Source organism: Carcharodon carcharias, chromosome 3, assembly GCF_017639515.1.
Source record: "Carcharodon carcharias isolate sCarCar2 chromosome 3, sCarCar2.pri, whole genome shotgun sequence".
NCBI classification, from domain to species: Eukaryota; Metazoa; Chordata; class Chondrichthyes; order Lamniformes; family Lamnidae; genus Carcharodon; species Carcharodon carcharias.
The window spans coordinates 94,201,489-94,220,274 of NC_054469.1; the positions used below are offsets into that span (position 1 = coordinate 94,201,489).

Sequence of the window (18,786 nt, forward strand, 5' to 3'; positions counted from 1 at the left end):
CTAACAGAGAAAGGTGTCCTGACTTTGGGATTCTGCTGATAGCAGTGTCAAGCTGGTTGTAGAACTGCTTTTTGTGCCTGTTTTAGAGCACAGTGATGGAGCATAAATATTCATGAGGTTAGCTGGCCCTGTGAGTTGAAAGGCAGATAAAGAGAACACATGCTGAACCATTTGTGAGGGGTTCTATAATTGAGAGCAGTGGGCTCCTTAAATAAAGCCTACACCTGGCTCACACATTACCTCTGAGCTCTCCCACTTAACGTGTAATGTTTATCTTTCAATGATCAGTTCTCCACAAAACTGGTCTCTTGTAGGGATGCTATGTCAATGTTCAGCATGTCAAGTTCCATGTTGATCACAGCTATCTTGTGCACTCTATCAACCAGCTGCAATGTCATCTGTAAATCCCATGCACATTGTCCTGACTTTCCGGCTTGCCAATCGAAGAGATGGCATTTTCTTTCTTTTCATTTGTTTTGTTTGTTTGCCTTCCATCCTCTTATTGAGTACAGACTCTAAACTTCATGCAAACATTAAACCAGATGACCGTAGTGGGTCAACACCTTATTACTCGGGGGGTGCTGTCTGACTTGAGGTGGATGGTGGCTGACCAGTGAACACAATGGCCCCTCCCACTGTCTGAGACAGCCCATAGCACCCATTTTCCACACCAATCAAGTTGGGTTTATCACTCATAACTGCTGTCTCCCATATTGTGTTAATACACTGTAGTGAAACTGGAGTGTCTTCTCCAGGAAACTTATGGAGTCCGTGGCCTACCCAAACCTCAGGATTCCCCTTTCAACCTCCATGATTGGGTCCAAGGAATGCAAAGCTCTACATTTGGCACTGGCTTGGTTGCAGGAGTTGCCGGAGAGATTACATGTCTAGACATCAGTCCACCTTTGGGCTCCATATTTTTGGTCAGGGTTTACTCCTTTAGCCTGTCCTGAGGTATGCACAAAGACAGTGATTCATCCACAGCTGGGAACTTGGTTTATGAGTGCCAGGGCGTTCCACATGCCGGTGGGCCTGTACACTACATGTCTGGGGGCCAAAATCTCCTCCGAATTTCTCTGAAGCTATAGCCTGGGACCACAAGGGATCCAGTTTCAGTGCTTTGCCAGGAGGAGACTCGGCAGAGGATTTGACAATGGAGAAGCTGTGTACTAACAAGGCTAGACTTTTTCATTTGGTTCTCTTTTTCACATTACTGCTGGCAAGCAGGAGGCTGAAATTGAGAAACAAACAACACACAAAAAGCAGGACGCATGCTAACCATCTTCACCCACACACACTAGATGCTTCACATTGACACTGCTGGACACATAACTGAGTGGATTGCTAGATCTTTTCAGAGATTAGTTAATAGTCAATCACATTGTAAGGGTCTGGAGTCATATGTGGACTAAACCAGGTAAGGGCAGCAGATTTCCTTCACTGAAGAATGTAGTGAATCAAATAAGTTTTTACAACAATCCGATAGTTCCATGTTCTCCGTTATTGATACTAGTTCAATTCCAGATTTATTACTTTAACTTAAATTCCACCAGCTGCTTTGGTGGGATTTGAACCCATGTCCATAGATTTCAAAGCAAAATAACTTATTGAAAAAACTGCATTCAAAAACACAGCCAGGTTGCACTTCAGGAGAAGTGCATGAAATCTGCTGATATGCGAATGTGCTTGAGCAAAAAGTGAAGGGAAAAAGAGCATTTCTCAAAATGAGCCCAAGTTTGGGTGCTTTTTATTCCTAGATCGCTGATCGAGCCCAAAACAGAAACTCCAGCTCTTTTAGTTTGTGTTTCTATTAATGGTTTGGCAGATAAAACATGACATTGATGTTTATTGATGATACTTATTTATTGATTGGAAATCATGGTACAATAATGAAGAATACAGGAGGAAATAGAAAATGAAGGAGATAGGCAGCTGACAGATATAGTCAAATGTGGAGAAATGTGATGCAGTACATTTGGTGTGGTAGTGGAAGGAGACAATAGTGAAGACAAGAACTGATGGATAAGATTGTCAAAACAGCGGAGGAACAGAAGACAGAAATTCATAGATATAGATACATAGATCTTTAAAGCAGATAGAAAGGACGATAAAGCAGCCTTTTCGTAAACGTTTAAATTCCAGGGGAGTACGCATTTTATTAAACGAAATCCTCTCTTCTCTCTTGCGCAGTCCCTTGGGATCGAGGATGATTTGTTTCCAATCCAATTCGATGGGTTCTGAAATGGCTGATAAGTCCATGCACAATCTGCAGACTCTGCCACATGTGGGCTAATGGTGCATGAAGGGTTTGGGAGACAGGTTGTTTGGATGTTTGTGCACTCCCTCTGATTCCTTGACCTCACCTCTACACATTCCTGATGAAATCCCTCGATGTGGTTGGTGCCTTCCCAGGTGAGCCTTCTCCGTTTTGGTTGGTCATAAGCCAGGGGCTCCCATGAGTCAGCAGGGATGTTTGACCTCTTTAGGGATGTCCTCAAAGCATGCCTAAAGCTTTTCTGCTCTCCTCTTTGGAAGCTCCTGCCATAATCAGGTTCCAAGTAGAGCAGTTGCTTTGGAAGTCTGGTATCAGGCATTAATTAATGAGATGCCCTACTCAACAGAGCTGGTTTTGAGTGTTTCACACCTCAATGCTGGGCAAGTTGGCTTGGGAGAGGAAGCTGCTTTTAGACCACCTTTCTTATCACCAGATTTGGAAATAAACAAATAAATCCATGGCCTCAGCTAGTCATATGGTTTTCAGAGTCCTGCAGATTCAAAAAAGTAGCTCTTGGATAATCTGAAGCTCTGTCCCCCTCCCTGATGCACCTTCATTACAGAGCTGCTGGGAAACTCATTGGGGTGTATGTTGCACTACTTTGAGCCATGCTACAAAGATTTGTATTGATTCTCTCAGGACAGCAGTGCCATGGGCCACTAACTGCACAATCCACAAGGTTTTCCTCATTGACATCATTCAACAACATGCCTGGGACGCTATCTGCACTGCTGTCCCATTTCTTTCCCTAAATGTCTGGTGTCACCAGAGTGACCTATCAGAAAGGAAGAATTAACCAAAAGTTCTCCATGACCGGGAAAAAAAAACAAAAGCCAATTATTGAAGCTGAAAATCCACAGCCCTTCCAATGCACTCCTACCTTCATTTGGAAATGTGTGTCAGAAACCCCAAAATCTAGGCTGGCACCCTATATATCTGGGACACGACCTAACTTTGGAGTATCCAAGTGGCCTAATAAGGACCTGTGTCTGCCCTTAACCAGGCAATTAGTGTAACATCTGGAGCTCCCACATTTCTGGCCCTCAAGGAGGCCCAGGGTGGGTGGATGACAGTACTCCACCTGTGTCAATCAACACTGGAAATGTAGATAACCTGGGTTATGGACCAGGAACATCACCTGGACATCCAAAGCAAAGGTTAATTAAAAAAAAATATATAAGGGGGAGACTGTGGTGTAGTGGTGATGTCACTGGAGTAGTAATTCCAAGGCTCAGGTTAATACCCTTTGGTATTAACCCACTTTGGCAGCTGATGGTATTCTAATATAACTAATGGTATGATGGTAACTAATAATCTAGAACATAAAGCTAGTCTCAGTAATAATAACTATCATCAATTTAAGGAAGAGACTGTGGCATTGTGATAACGTCACTGGAAGAGTAAGCCAGAGGCTCAGGCTAATGCCCTGGAGACATGGGTTCAAATCTCATCATGGCAGCTGGTGGAATTTAAATTTTGCTACAGATGTGAAAGGCATTGGTGAGATCACATCTCGAATACTGTGCACAGCTTTTTCCTCCTTATTTAAGAAAGGATATAAATGTGTTAGAAGCAGTTCAGAGAAGGTTCACTTGACGGATACCTGGGATGGTGGGGGGTTATCTTATGAGGAAAGGTTGGACAGGCTGGGCCTGTATCCATTGTAGTTTAGAAGAAAGAGAGGTGATCATATTGAAACATATAAGCTCCTGAGAGGCCTTGACAGGGTGGATACTGAAAAGATGTTTCCCCTTGTGGGACAGACTAGAACTGATGTGCGCAGTTTAAAAATAAGAGGTCACCCATTTAAGACAGAAATTAGAAGAAATGTTTTCCCACAGAGGGTCATGACTCTTTTTGGACACTTTTCCCCAGAGCGGTGGAGGCAGGGTCATTAAATATTTTTAAGGCAGAAGTAGATAAATTCTTGATTAACAAGAGAATCAAAGATTATCGGGGGTAACGAAATGTGAAGATAAGGCCACAATCAGATCAGCCATGGTGGAGCAGGCTGGAGGGGCTGAATAGCCTATTCCTGCCCCTAATTCATATATATAATTCCCCTTTCTTGGGAAGGGGATCCTGGGCCCATCCTAAGTTTATTTTTGGAGGGGTACACAGAAACCCCTCTTTCTTGGCAACTCCTCAGCTGTTATTTGTGGACTTCTTGATACACAGCCAGCCAGAAATGGAATTTATTTTCAGGGACTTATTCCTGAATTCATAAACTTAGACTTTCACCACAGAACCAGCCTTGGGTGTGTGTATTTCAGCACTTCTGGGGATGCACATGCCCCTTCCACCTTCCCCACTCGTTTATAAGTAATAATAGTGTTACCGTAAAGTCTTGATATCTGTAATATCTGATTCAGAATTGTGTTCTCTTCCTGGTATTAAAAGTTTATAAAACTGCAGGTTATTTCTGAACAGTTCTTCTTCAAGTTTGTAAATTTTATGCTCCAAATGATTTTCATGAAAAGTATGATTCTATAACAGAAAATATGATTAAATATTTCTGCACATTATATGGGATTAGCAAATATCATTCATGCAGACTTCTCAATGACATAAGTTCACATAACACTTTGATGTGATCTGACAAAAATTTATAGACAGCCTAAGAGGAAAGTAAATGGTCTGCTCAGTCAGTGCTGCTCATATCAGTCATTATGAGATCCATAGCCTCAGATCAACTTACTCCCCTTCTTCCTCCTATGGGAATGCCCCATCATGTGGTAAGACAGAGGAATCAGAAAAATCTCACACTTATACAAACACACTTATTGCTGTAAACCTTCCATATTATTTTAGATACACTAAGTATGAAGGAATATTAAAGCTGGTGATCAGAAACTAAGACCAATGGGGAGATACAAAATGGGCATCATACTTTCAAAATATTTGAATATTAGTAATCTAACCTCAGATCGCTGGTTGAAGTAATAGCCAGGGCCTAATCCATATGGGCTGTCCTCCAAAATATGTGGTTTTGCTGGGAGAGAGTGGTGAAGACTGTTTGAGAGTGCATTGAGTCGGAACAACAACTCATCCATCAAGTTTTCAAACTCATCCAAGTAAAAGTTCTATTAAAAAGCAAATAATGTATTAATTAATTTTATTCTAGAATTACATTCCCTTCATTCTTTTATTATTTACCTGGTCTTCTTGGGTTACACAAGTAAAACACTTTAAATCCTCAGTCATTTTTTTCAAATCCTTTTACAGCTTTAATCCACCTTCCTTCTTCAATCTTCTTAAGCCCCATGTCCTAGTGCACACCCTTTGTTCTAACGGTTCTAGTCTACATTTCCTACACTATTTCTTCCAAATCCTTTTAAGATTGATAACTATTTCACCTTCAAAGGTCTCCTCAAAACTCACCTCAGTGTGTGTGGTCACCTGTCCTAATAGTTCTCCTGATTTTAAATTGTTATTTCCACTTGGAGCTTCCCCACATGACTTCGCTGAGATAAGTGACTCAAGAGTGATTGTTAATTGATGTAAATCCCTGTCCTACCATCCATCCGTGCATTCTTACTCTGACTCTCTATCCATAATTAAATAAAATGTTATGGATCTAAATAATTAATAACTTTATCAATGAAACACTGTATTCTAAACAAAGTATTACTTCACAAACAAAACCCAATGTTTGTTAATTTGCACCTTTTTTTCAAAAGCTTGGTCCTCCTCAAAAATATTTGAATATGGCAGTTTTGATCCTTTAGGAAAATGGTTTATAACCAGAGGACACAGATTTAAGGTGATTGGCAAAGGAAACCAGGAATGACATGAGGAAAATCATCTTTACACGTCAAGTTATGATGATCTGGAGGCATTGCCTGAAAGGGTCGTGGATGTTGGGTTTTATGATAATACAAATGTTTTATATTCTGTCTTTTTGTTAATTCAATGGTAACTTTCAAAAATTGGATAAATACTTGAAGAATAATTTACAAAGATATGGGAAATAGCAAAGAATTGAATAACTCTTTCAAAGAGCTGACACAAGTATGATGGGCAAAAAGGCCTCCTTTTGGGCTGGATCATTCTATGATTTTCATAAATATATTTTAACTTTTATTTGAATTATACAACATACATCTCAATTGAAAAGTATTTTTATAGACGTCAGAATGATCATTATTGTCTAGGGGTTGCATTGTGTCCAGTTAAGATGTCAAAAAAGTGGAATTTTTATTTCATAAATAAAAACAAAAAAACTGCGGATGCTGGAAATCCAAAACAAAAACAAAAACAGAATTACCTGGAAAAACTCAGCAGGTCTGGCAGCATCGGTGGAGAAGAAAAGAGTTGACGTTTCGAGTCCTCATGACCCTTCGACAGAACTTGAGTTCGAGTCCAAGAAAGAGTTGAAATATAAGCTGGTTTAAGGTGTGTGTGTGGGGGGCGGAGAGAGAGAGAGAGAGAGAGGTGGAGGGGGGGGGGTGTGGTTGTAGGGACAAACAAGCAGTGATAGAAGCAGATCATCAAAAGATGTCAACAACAATGGTACAGAAGAACACATAGGTGTTAAAGTTAAAGTTGGTGATATTATCTAAACGAATGTGCTAATTAAGAATGGATGGTAGGGCACTCAAGGTATAGCTCTAGTGGGGGTGTTTTTTTTAAAAAAAATAAAGGAAATAGGTGGGAAAAGGAAAATCTTTATAATTTATTGGAAAAAAAAGAAGGGGGAAACAGAAAGGGGGTGGGGATGGGGGAGGGAGCTCACGACCTAAAGTTGTTGAATTCAATATTCAGTCCGGAAGGCTGTAAAGTGCCTAGTCGGAAGATGAGGTGTTGTTCCTCCAGTTTGCGTTGGGCTTCACTGGAACAATGCAGCAAGCCAAGGACAGACATGTGGGCAAGAGAGCAGGGTGGAGTGTTAAAATGGCAAGCGACAGGGAGGTTTGGGTCATTCTTGCGGACAGACCGCAGGTGTTCTGCAAAGCGGTCGCCCAGTTTACGTTTGGTCTCTCCAATGTAGGGGAGACCACATTGGGAGCAACGAATGCAGTAGACTAAGTTGGGGGAAATGCAAGTGAAATGCTGCTTCACTTGAAAGGAGTGTTTGGGTCCTTGGACGGTGAGGAGAGAGGAAGTGAAGAGGCAGGTGTTGCATCTTTTGCGTGGGCATGGGGTGGTGCCATAGGAGGGGGTTTAGGAGTAGGGGGTGATGGAGGAGTGGACCAGGGTGTCTCGGAGGGATCGATCCCTACGTAATGCTGATGGGGGGGTGAAGGGAAGATGTGTTTGGTGGTGGCATCATGCTGGAGTTGGCGGAAATGGCGGAGGATGATCCTTTGAATGCGGAGGCTGGTGGGGTGATAAGTGAGGACAAGGGGGACCCTATCATGTTTCTGGGAGGGAGGAGAAGGCGTGAGGGCGGATGCGCGGGAGATGGGCCAGACACGGTTGAGGGCCCTGTCAACGACCATGGGTGGAAAACCTCGGTTAAGGAAGAAGGAGGACATGTCAGAGGAACTGTTTTTGAAGGTAGCATCATCGGAACAGATGTGACGGAGGCGAAGGAACTGAGAGAATGGGATGGAGTCCTTACAGGAAGCGGGGTGTGAGGAGCTGTAGTCGAGATAGCTGTGGGAGTCGGTGGGTTTGTAATGGATATTGGTGGACAGTCTATCACCAGAGATTGAGACAGAGAGGTCAAGGAAGGGAAGGGAAGTGTCAGAGATGGACCACGTGAAAATGATGGAGGGGTGGAGATTGGAAGCAAAATTAATAAATTTTTCCAAGTCCCGACGAGAGCATGAAGCGGCACCGAAGTAATCATCGATGTACCGGAGAAAGAGTTGTGGAAGGGGGCCGGAGTAGGACTGGAACAAGGAATGTTCCACATACCCCATAAAGAGACAGGCATAGCTGGGGCCCATGCGGGTACCCATAGCCACACCTTTTATTTGGAGGATGTGAGAGGAGTTGTCTGTCCTTGGCTTGCTGCATTGTTCCATTGAAGCCCAACGCAAACTGGAGGAACAACACCTCATCTTCCGACTAGGCACTTTACAGCCTTCCGGACTGAATATTGAATTCAACAACTTTAGGTCGTGAGCTCCCTCCCCCATCCCCACCCCCTTTCTGTTTCCCCCTTCCTTTTTTTTCCAATAAATTATAAAGATTTTCCTTTTCCCACCTATTTCCATTATTTTTTTAAAAAAACACCCCCACTAGAGCTATACCTTGAGTGCCCTACCATCCATTCTTAATTAGCACATTCGTTTAGATAATATCACCAACTTTAACTTTAACACCTATGTGTTCTTCTGTACCATTGTTGTTGACATATTTTGATGATCTGCTTCTATCACTGCTTGTTTGTCCCTACAACCACACCCCCCCCTCCACCTCTCTCTCTCTCTCTCCACCCCCCACACACACACCTTAAACCAGCTTATATTTCAACTCTTTCTCGGACTCGAACTCAAGTTCTGTCGAAGGGTCATGAGGACTCGAAACGTCAACTCTTTTCTTCTCCGCCGATGCTGCCAGACCTGCTGAGTTTTTCCAGGTAATTCTGTTTTTGTTTTTTTTTGGAATTTTTATTTCATCCTGCTGAATATGTTTAACTGGTGAGTGTGTTACTGTTTTCCTAAGCTTAATTGCATTATTTCCACTTGCAGCAGGAAAAGAATCATTTCCTTTTCCAGTACACAAGAATGACCTTACACATGCAAAATAAACGAACATCAAAGTGCTGGCACTCCTCTATAGACATATTGAACCATATAGCAATTTGAAAGCAATATATCTTTTGACACCTTAAAGTCCATTGCTGTTTACCAAATACAATACAAATTTGCAGAATTATTTCAGCAGGAGGTTACAATGGAAGTCTTCACCTCTGGTCAGTTCCAGCCAAGAGCTGACTGCTCCTTAATTGTGCGAATGCCTCAGCATTTCCTTGCTCCCACTAACACACAGAAATCTGCTAACTCATCAAGGCCCATAATCTAGGAGTATTTATAGACCAACATACACAGTGCTACAATTAAACAACGAATGATCAGGAGAAATCCCTTTTCAATGGTACCCTTCTCTGAACCGAAGCAATATGAAACAGTTCTTCCTTCAGTTTTCAGCCTCTAAACATCTTGTCGCAGAACATTAACATAATAAAGGTCCCGCTTGCGAAAAGAGCTGTACAATCAAGGCATCTGGAAAAGGGAAATGGCTCTTGTTTTCACTGTTGTTAACACATTACCAGGAAATAAAATGAAAAAAATTGGCAAAGTAGCAACAAAATGAGCCATGTTGTTGGAATAGAATGTTGCTGTGGGAAGAATGTTTATGTTATTAATAAATGTGGTTTAGCACAAAAAGCAATTGTTGCTCATCAAATACAATGTTTCAATGTCTGTTCATCACAAGGTGAAAGCAGACATGTTTGACAAGCAGCTTAATTACTTAGCAACAAGTCAATTAAAATAGAATTTTGCAAATATTTAGATTACTTACAGGATTTAGATTTTGTTATGCATTAAAAAACAAAATTCCATAATGTTTTATGTCACAATACATTAAATGTATCTCTTTCTTTTCAGTGGTAACAAGTGCAAGCTGTTAATTTCTGTAACTTTGCCCTTTCTGGAATTTTTCATTTACATAAATAATTTAAAATAAAAGCACACATCAATTTTGTATTATTTCATATTACAGACATGTGACCAGTATGACAATTCTGGAGAAGATGAGGTAGACCATGTTTGTTATTAAATTTTCAAAATAGATGTGGCATTACATATGTGGCTTTTTGTCATTTTATAGTAATTCCCACCACCCCCTCCCCCCACCCCTTTCAAAATCATTGTAATCACACCACTCTTCAGAAATCCCTCTTTTGTCTCCACTGTCCTGGAAAAACTCCCTCCCCTTCTTCAACATCCCTCCCCTCTCCAAAGTTCTTGAACCTGTCACCTTCAACTACATCTTTAAAACTTTCCAACTCGGTTTCCATCATTGCACAGCACCAAAGTCATTAAGAAGTCACAAATGACATTGACTGTGATTGTAACTATGGAACATTTTCCAGCCATGACCTCACTGCTGTCAACATTATCATCCGCCTCCAACGCATTTCCTCTGCCCGTCTTAGCCAATCTGCTCATCCATGCTTTTGTCACCTCCAGACATAAGAATTACAATGCTCTGCTGCCTGGTGTTTTATCCACCAACTAACTCATTTTTCAGCTTCATGTAAACTTCAGCTCATCCAAAATACAGCTGCCCATCTCCTACCTGACACAAGTCCCACTCACCTATCATCTGCATTTGTCAGCACATACATCGGCCCTGATTCCCAAACAACTCTGGGGTAAGTTTAATGCAACTCTTTGGACAGGATTGGGGCAAATTTGAGTCAAATGCCTATTTTCTATCCCACTTGATATTATTCTCCATTGATTTCAGTGGACAATAAATTCACATGGTGTAAGCTGCACATCTGGCCCAAAACTAAACTGCCCCCTGTTCCTGTCAGCCAGTTTATGTTAAAATTGGGTCTCTGCAGTTTAGAATACTGATCCTTGTGTTTAAATCCTTTTGTGGCATAGCTCCTCTCTATTTCTGTATCCTCCTCCAATCCTTTAAACCTTCCTCTCATTCCTGATCTCTCTGTTTCTCTGAGTCTTACAACCTTAGTAGCCAACACTTCAGGTATCTCTAGTCCATGTACCTACACCACATGTACCTACACCACCTGGACTGCAGCAGTTTAAGAAGGCAGCTCACCACCACTTTCTCAAGGGCAATTAGGGATGGGGAGCAAATGCTGGGCTAGCCATCAATGCCCACATCCTGTGAAAGAATAGATTCAAAAAAAGTGGGAGTTGAATGTTAAATGCCAAGAAAAACATTCCACTTTAGATTCCAATTCCACCCTGCTCAGTAAGATAATCCTGTCCCATTTTGATTTCCTTCTATTTTCAAATTTGAACTTTCATTTGCTTCTGAAGATTCCTATTCTTTAAAAAAAGGTATTTTACCCTCTTTCCCTTTCTCAAGTTCCCTGGCACTTGCACCTTCACCAGCTAAAAGGGTAGATGCTCTTCTACCAACCCTTTGGCAGTGCTACACTGAACCAGAATCGCAGAATCTTAATGGCACAGGAGGCCATTCAGCCCATCATGTCTGCACCGGCTCTCCAAATGAGCATTATGACCTAGAGCCATTGCCCTGCCTTTTTGTTGTACACCTGCACATTTTTCTATTCAAATAATCATCTAATGTCTTTTTTAATGCCTTGATTGAACCTGCCTCCACCACACTTCCAGGCAGTGCATTCTAAATTCTGTACCAGCGCTACTCTAAATCTTGATCCTGAGCCTTTGTGTGGGAATATGCTGTTACGTTCCCCAATGCAGTGGCTGAGACCAGGGCTCAACAGGTATGGGATTACTAGTACAAAGGTACATCCTGCAAGCTACAGTGAGCACCACAATGTAGCCTTCAACAGATATCATGGCATATTCCGAGTATAATGTGCATGTGTTTAGAGGCATTACGTTTCCTTGAGTTGAATCCTGGTCTAATTCTCTGTTTCTGTTCCTTCCTGTGAAGGTCATAATCTTCTCCCGAGCATAAACTGCTACTTCAGTGAATGTCACCAGGTGTTTACTTCGTGATGACTTCTTTGTTTCTTCAGCTATTGAGGTAAGAATCCCTATGAACTGAAGCAGAGAAATGTGATTACAATAAACCTGCCTAATACAGCTATCATCACCCAATACCATATCATCATAGGCCATTGGTCACTATGAGCCGGAGGTTTAATAAGAACAAGGATTAAAAGTAGCGTTGCAAGAGACATAAATCTAACAGGAATGGCAATAGCTCTGGAACCTGGGAGCCTTGGAGTAAATTGAGATGGACTCTGCAGGTCAGTCCACTATAGAAATATGTTCTACAAACACTGGGGCAGACCCTGGTCACTGAGAGGAATCCTAAGACCTGGAAGAACTTGGAAGGGAGTTTGCAAGGTCTAGTAGTCATGAAAGTGTCCAAAGGATTAGGGAACACTAGTAATGCAGTTTTAAAAAATTCATTTACGGCATGCAGGTGCCACTGGCAAGGCCAACATTTATTGCCCGTCCCTAATTTTCCTCGAGAAGGACCTGCCTTCTTGAACTGCTGCAGTCCATATGATGTAGGTAAACAAAAGAGTGCTGTTTGGGAGGAAGTTCCGGGGTAAGTGAAAGAACGGCAATATAGTTCCAAGTAAGGGTGGTGTGTAGTTTGGAGAAGAACTTGCAGGTGGTGGTGTTCCCATGCACCTTCTGCCCTTGTCCTTCTAGATGGTAGAGGTTGCAGGTTTGAAAGAAGTTTCACAAGTTGCTGTAGCACATCTTATGGATGGTACACACTGCAACCATGGCGCACCACTGGTGAAGGGCGTAAACGTTTAAGGTGGTGAATGGGGTGCCAAACAAGCAGGCTACTTTGTCCTGGGTGGTGCCAAATTTCTTAAGTGTTGTTGGAGCCACACTCAGTCAGGCAAGTGGGGAATATTCCATCACATTCCTGACTTGTAGCTCGTTAAAGGTGGACAGGCTTTGAGCTGTCAGGATGTGACTTACTCATCAGAGTTCCCAGCCTCTGACCTGCTCTTATCACTTATGTTTACATGGCTGATCCAGTTAAATTTTTAGCCAATGGTGAGTCCCAAAATGTTGACAGTGAAGGATTCATTGATGGTAATGCTGTTGAATGTCAGGGGGGGATGGTTAGATTTAACTTGTTGGAGATAGTTATTGCCTGGTACTTGTGTAGCGCAAATGTTATAAGGTAAATGAGCATTGGGGAGGGGCACGGGATTAGAAGTGGTAGGGAAAAGAAAATCCAAAGGCAGGGGATTCTACAGGGCTTGAAAGAGCGTTTGAAATATTTGGGGTTGCTAGGATCTTACAGTATTGGGAGCAGCTTTGTCTAAAACTCTTGTGAGAGTATGCATGTGAATGGAACCCAAATTACCAATAGCTCCTTTCTAATTATCAGGTCTTAACCTGCATATTCCTTCAAATGCAGTACACCCAATATCACTTTCCCACTGTCAGCCAGTTCCTATCTTTAATGCTCTTGGCTTGAAATATTTAAGTGAAAAATTGTGAACTTCAAGTGCATAATTTCCTGCTATGCATTTCTGTCGTGCACTAAGAAGGCAGCTTTAGCAAGTTTGTTGACTTACACTAACTTTACTAAACATACCATTCTATAACAGACAAACATTCGCTTAAATTGCCTAAAATTCATTATTCATCTAGTTAATAAGTTTTATATAAAATATTAAGCTTTAATGGTTCAGCAGAGATGTTTTAACAGAGTATAAGCAACAAGTGTTGACTATTAAAAATCTATTCTGTATTTAAAAAAGGATTATTTTCCTTTTCAACATAAAGCCAACACCCACAGTAACAGTTGTGACTGTTTCCACGGCAACTTCTCATGATAATAGCTCTTTGTGTTCTCACTGCTTTTCGTCATTTGATTATGTGGAATTATAGTCATTTGGTAGAACAGAACTTGAGTATTGCTGAAAAAAGAGACATGTCAAAGCTTTTCGTCTCGCATTCATCAGGATATTTTGCAAGAATACCAATATAAGGGGAAAACAACAAGTTAAATTACGGCCAGAATTTTACATTGATCGGGCAGGTGCGGGCCCAACCCAAACACAAAATTCAGAGCTGCACCCGCCAACAATTAAAGGGCCCATCAAGGCCATTAAAAACCCTACTGTCCATGATTTTACGTTGCACGTACGATTTTGCACTTGTCACACAGGCAAAACCGGGAAGCAGGCAGCCCATTCTTAATGAAACTTCACTCAAGGATGGGATGAGATGTCCGGGGTGCAATATAATAAAAAAAGATATCTGGGGACTGATGTTTTTTGAGTTTTGCTGTCAGGGTCTTGAATGTGCAACATAGATACAGTTTGGTGCATTTTTTTCTTGTTATTTAATCTGTCCAGGTCTGCAGCTCCCTGAGGTAGCTCCATAGCAGCTGTCTGCCTTCAGGGAGCTCACTAGAAGCACTCACCCGCACTCTCACTTTTGTCGTCGCCTGCCCTTTTCTTGCCACACCCCCCCCCCCCCCCCCCCAACTTGGCAGCGCTGAGGCTTTCTCAGCACACGTTTCATGCTGATTGGCCGTTAATTGGCCAGCCAATGTGTAATTATATTCAGGGGCTGATTGCGGGCGGAAGTGCATTTTGCATCCGCTTCCATGCCCAACGACTTGGCGCGCATGCCAAGCCTGAAATTCAGGCCTATATGTGAAGACAGTGCTGATTGGTTGGCAAGTGAACTCTGACTGGTATAGGCATTGCCATGGAGAATGCACCAGTGATGGTGACTGACAGTTAACTGCCAAGCATCACTGAAATTTACACCAGGCAGCTTGATCATGGCTGATCCCATTCCCCTTCTGTGGCAATCACTCCATTCCACATCTCCCTTATTCCCCTTTGTTACTGCCTCTTCTATAACAGGAAAGGATGTGTTGGCACTAATTTAAATGGCCAGTTCAACGTGTGGAGCTTTTTGATAATCACTAACATTCCTCTCTAGTCAAGTTAGCAGCAGCATAAAAAAGTCAACTGAGACAGAGTTCAAAGACAGAATGGACCAGATTGGCAAGGGAGGGGCAGAAGGACTGGGAAGTGCTGCAATGCAATTATAAACAGCCCCATGGTGTGTGTTGAGTTATAAATCCATGAGCAGAAATCAAGATGAACACACAGGGCAAGCCAGGGTCTTCTGCTCCAAAGACCGCAGCAGGCACCAAAAGGGGGAGAAGAAACGGCATTAAAAGAAGTGTAGGCAGGGTCATGAGGTCATGAGAGTGGGCATGATTTGATGGGGCAGAAAACTAGCAGCAACAAAATTTGAGTAGCACCCAAAATCTCACAGAACTCCCAGCTTTTCACTGGCTCCGCTCTCACTGAGCTCCCAGTTTTTAACTGGCTCCGTTCTCGCTGAACTCCCAGCTTTTCATTGGCCCCGCTCTCGCTGAGCTCCCAGCTTTTCACTGGCCCCACTCTCACTGAACTCCCAGCTTTTCACTGGCCCCGCTCTCGCTGAGCTCCCAGCTTTTCACTGGCTCCATCTCGCTGAGCTCCCAGCTTTTCACTGGCTCCATCTCGCTGAGCTCCCAGCTTTTCACTGGCCCCGCTCTAGCTGAGCTCCCAGCTTTTCACTGGCTCCGCTCTCACAGAACTCCCAGCTTTTCACTGGCCCTGCTCTCGCTGACCTCCCAGCTTTTCACTGGAAACCTACCAGTCACCAACACCCCTCACTCTGCTCTCATGGTCACTAGAACTACCCCTTCACTGTTTCGGTCATCAACCATCCCTGTCCTCACAATTACTACCTCCCCAAATTGTCCCTTATTTTATTTCATAACAGTTGGTAACCCTGACTTGAACAATGGTTCATCAATGCTCCAGGCTGATTATTTTTGTCAAGTTTAATAAACAGGACTTATTGTTTTAATTCTGAATTATTCCCTATTGTTTCTTCACTGTTCCCTGTTCAATGTGGGAATATATTCATGACAATCAATGCTACTTTATCAGGCCTTATGGAAACCTTAAATCTTCCCCTTGTCCATTTGCATGCACACTTTTGCTGCTGTTCCAGTGCCAAGCCCATCACATCCATTATTTTCTTCCTCCCTTTTGTTTCTTCTTTTCTCTCTACTCCTGCCAGACCTTCTCTCTTATCATTATGCTTCTTTTTACTTCTCCCCTCTCAAGTACTCTGCCTTCCCAAATCCCTACCCCAACCCTTCAACACTCCTCGACCTTCCTACTCTCCCACCACCATTCCATGCAAGATTAATTCCCTCTTAGATACGCCTACAGCTTCCCTCTCTGTCTCTCTTGGCTTCTCCAAAGGGCCTACTATAACCTATCGCTGTCTCCTTACAAGCAGCAACCCCAACTACCCCATTCTATTCTCCTGCCAACCTTCCTGACCAGCACACTGGCTGGGGAAAGATCTTTCCTCCCTTTCCATTTCACCCTTCCTGGTGCTAATCCTGCCAGTTGTCCAGCTCTCACTCCCTTCCCTGATTGCCCATGCCAGAATGTCCATTCATTTGTGAACAAAGCCCTCGCCATCCATGAGCTTTTTGTCAATGATTGTGTTGACAACATGGCCTTGACAGAAGACTGACTGAGGGGTGATGACACCATCCACCTAAATGAAACCTCCCCGCCTGCTTAACCTTCCACCTCTTATCTTGCCTAGATCACCACAGCAGTGGTGGAGTTGCTCTTATTATCAATCACGCCTTTGTCTGTCCTTTTATTCCTCTGGCACTTTTTCCTTCTTTGAACATCTTACCTTGTTCCATCCCTCTCACCTTTCATTCAAAATCATTGTTCTCTACCAACTGCCCAAATACCATGCCAATTTTCTCTGTGAGCTACCTTCACTGCTTTTCTCCTTCAGACTCTGCACCAGGTGACTTCTCATCCTCAATGATTTTAAACCCCCATCTCAATTCATTATTCTACCTCTCTCCTCTGAGTTCACTGCCCTCCCCTATTCTCCCTTAATCTCTTGTTCTATGTAACAAACCCCTCACCCCGCTAAGCTGTTTCCATTCATCTTCTATGTCATTTAGGGGGAAAAGATCAAATTGCAAAATGCTGTCAAGTTGTGTAGCATGGTCTAGGGTAAGAGTAGGGTTCTTGAGGAGTTTGACGTTTAGCACTGATCTTTGCTCCAATCTTAACAGCTGATGGAAATGAACTAATCATTGATTTTGCAGCTGTTATGGAAAAGTGGCATGAACACTCACTGAGATCCTAACTGAGATTCTCTGCATCAAATTGAGCAGTTACCTGAGAAAGAAAGTCTTTTTCTCCCTCCATCCACTGAAGAGGTGACAAAGGCAAACAAATTAACCAAACAAAGCAAAACCCCTGGCCCAGATAGCATTCCAGCAGAGATTTGGAAGTATAGTACTGAGCTTGTTAAAAAAACCTACATAATATCTGGGATCAGGAAAAATAATTCGCATAGGACTTCAAGGATGCCAAACAGTTGGCATCTAGAAGTGGCAACTGCCAAGGAATAAGTCAACTCTCAATTGCAGGAAAGATCCTTACAAGAAACATATTAAATGGTCTACTAGGCAGCCTTAAAGACAATGTCTTCCTGGAATTAGTGTAGTTTTAGAGCTAACCTTGGGACAGTTGAAATGGTGTATGCAGCAAGACAATTACAAGAAAAGTGCAGAGAGCAACATAAGAATCTATTATGCTGTTCATAGGTCCAATGAAAACTTTTGACGGTCTATGGCATTCGCTGGCCAAGCTAGGATATCTGAACAAGTTTATCAAAATCCTGGGCCTCCTGCAGGGTGGCATGGTTGGATACATTTGTGCCTGTGGTGAGATGTCCGATGCCTTTGCGGTACTAGCGGCGTAAAGCAAGCATGTGTCATTGGCTCCCCAACTCTTCAAACCCTTCTTTGCTGCATTGCTTAAGGAAGCCAATTTAATGCTGATTAGCATTAACACATTAGGTTCTCTTCAGATAAGCTCTTCAAACTCTCCAGGCTGCCTATATCCACCAAAGTCACTGAGGCAATAACGAGAAAGCTTTTGTATGCAGATGCTGCCAAACCTGCTGAGTATTTCCAGCACTTTATTTTTTGTTCCAGATTTCTAGATTCTGCAGTATTTTGCTTTTATTTTACTGAACTGTCTAGCCTTTGATCTTTTGTTCACTACAACAGTTCTGCAGCTACTGATCTGCTCAACCATACCCTCATTGCCTCCACTAATGCTTTCATCCCTAGTAAAACCAATACTCTTTCAGTCTGGCCATCTGCTTGGTATGGCCTACATCTCCACTCTATTAAGTCCAAGGGACAGAAATTTGAATAGGTATGGCAGACAACTGGTTTAGCCATTCACTGTCTAACCTGGTTGGACCACACAAAGCACTATTGGGTTCTGCTTTCATCTACAAAAACCGTTCACTGGATTCCAGAATAATTCTGGAACAAATGTGGCCTCCAGTTCTTTCTCTCTACTGCAACCATCTTCTTAATCACCTGCCCCATCTCTTCTATCCTCACTTCCAACAAAAAAATACAAGGAACTGTGCATTTCTTTGTCAGCTGCCTTTGCCACTTCCCGCTCTTCCGCTAAAACCCACTGGGCCAAATTTCCTCTAAAGTCCCCCTGCCATAGCCCTGAAGTTGTGTCTCTCTCTAGTTGCTCTCTGATTTTCCCCCATGTCCTCTCCAAGCTCATCTTGTCCATGAGACCCATCCTCCTGCTCTTTCGCCCTAATCTCACTGAACTACTGGCCACCCAATTTCCCTTTCTGGCTGACACATTACCTGATATTGGCCCAAATCTTCTGGTCTCCAGATTGATGGAGACCAGACATATGACCCAAGATGCACCTCGGGCCCCCACAGAAGCCCCGTGGAAATTGCCCGGGAAGTTTTAAATTTCAATGGGCACTTCTCCT

General features: G+C 42.7%; 1 protein-coding gene across 1 annotated transcript in view; it reads right to left on the reverse strand.

Annotated features, from left to right (window-relative positions):
• LOC121276026 (polycystic kidney disease protein 1-like 1) overlaps positions 1-18,786 on the reverse strand; it is a 252,137-nt gene that overhangs the window by 14,133 nt on the left and 219,218 nt on the right. Inside the window, exons 49-51 of the mRNA XM_041183968.1 lie at positions 11,797-11,961; positions 5,197-5,358; positions 4,614-4,762 (exon numbers count right to left, since the gene is read on the reverse strand). Of these exons, the coding sequence (XP_041039902.1) occupies positions 4,614-4,762; positions 5,197-5,358; positions 11,797-11,961 (476 nt within the window). The remainder of the gene's footprint in view (positions 1-4,613; positions 4,763-5,196; positions 5,359-11,796; positions 11,962-18,786) is intronic.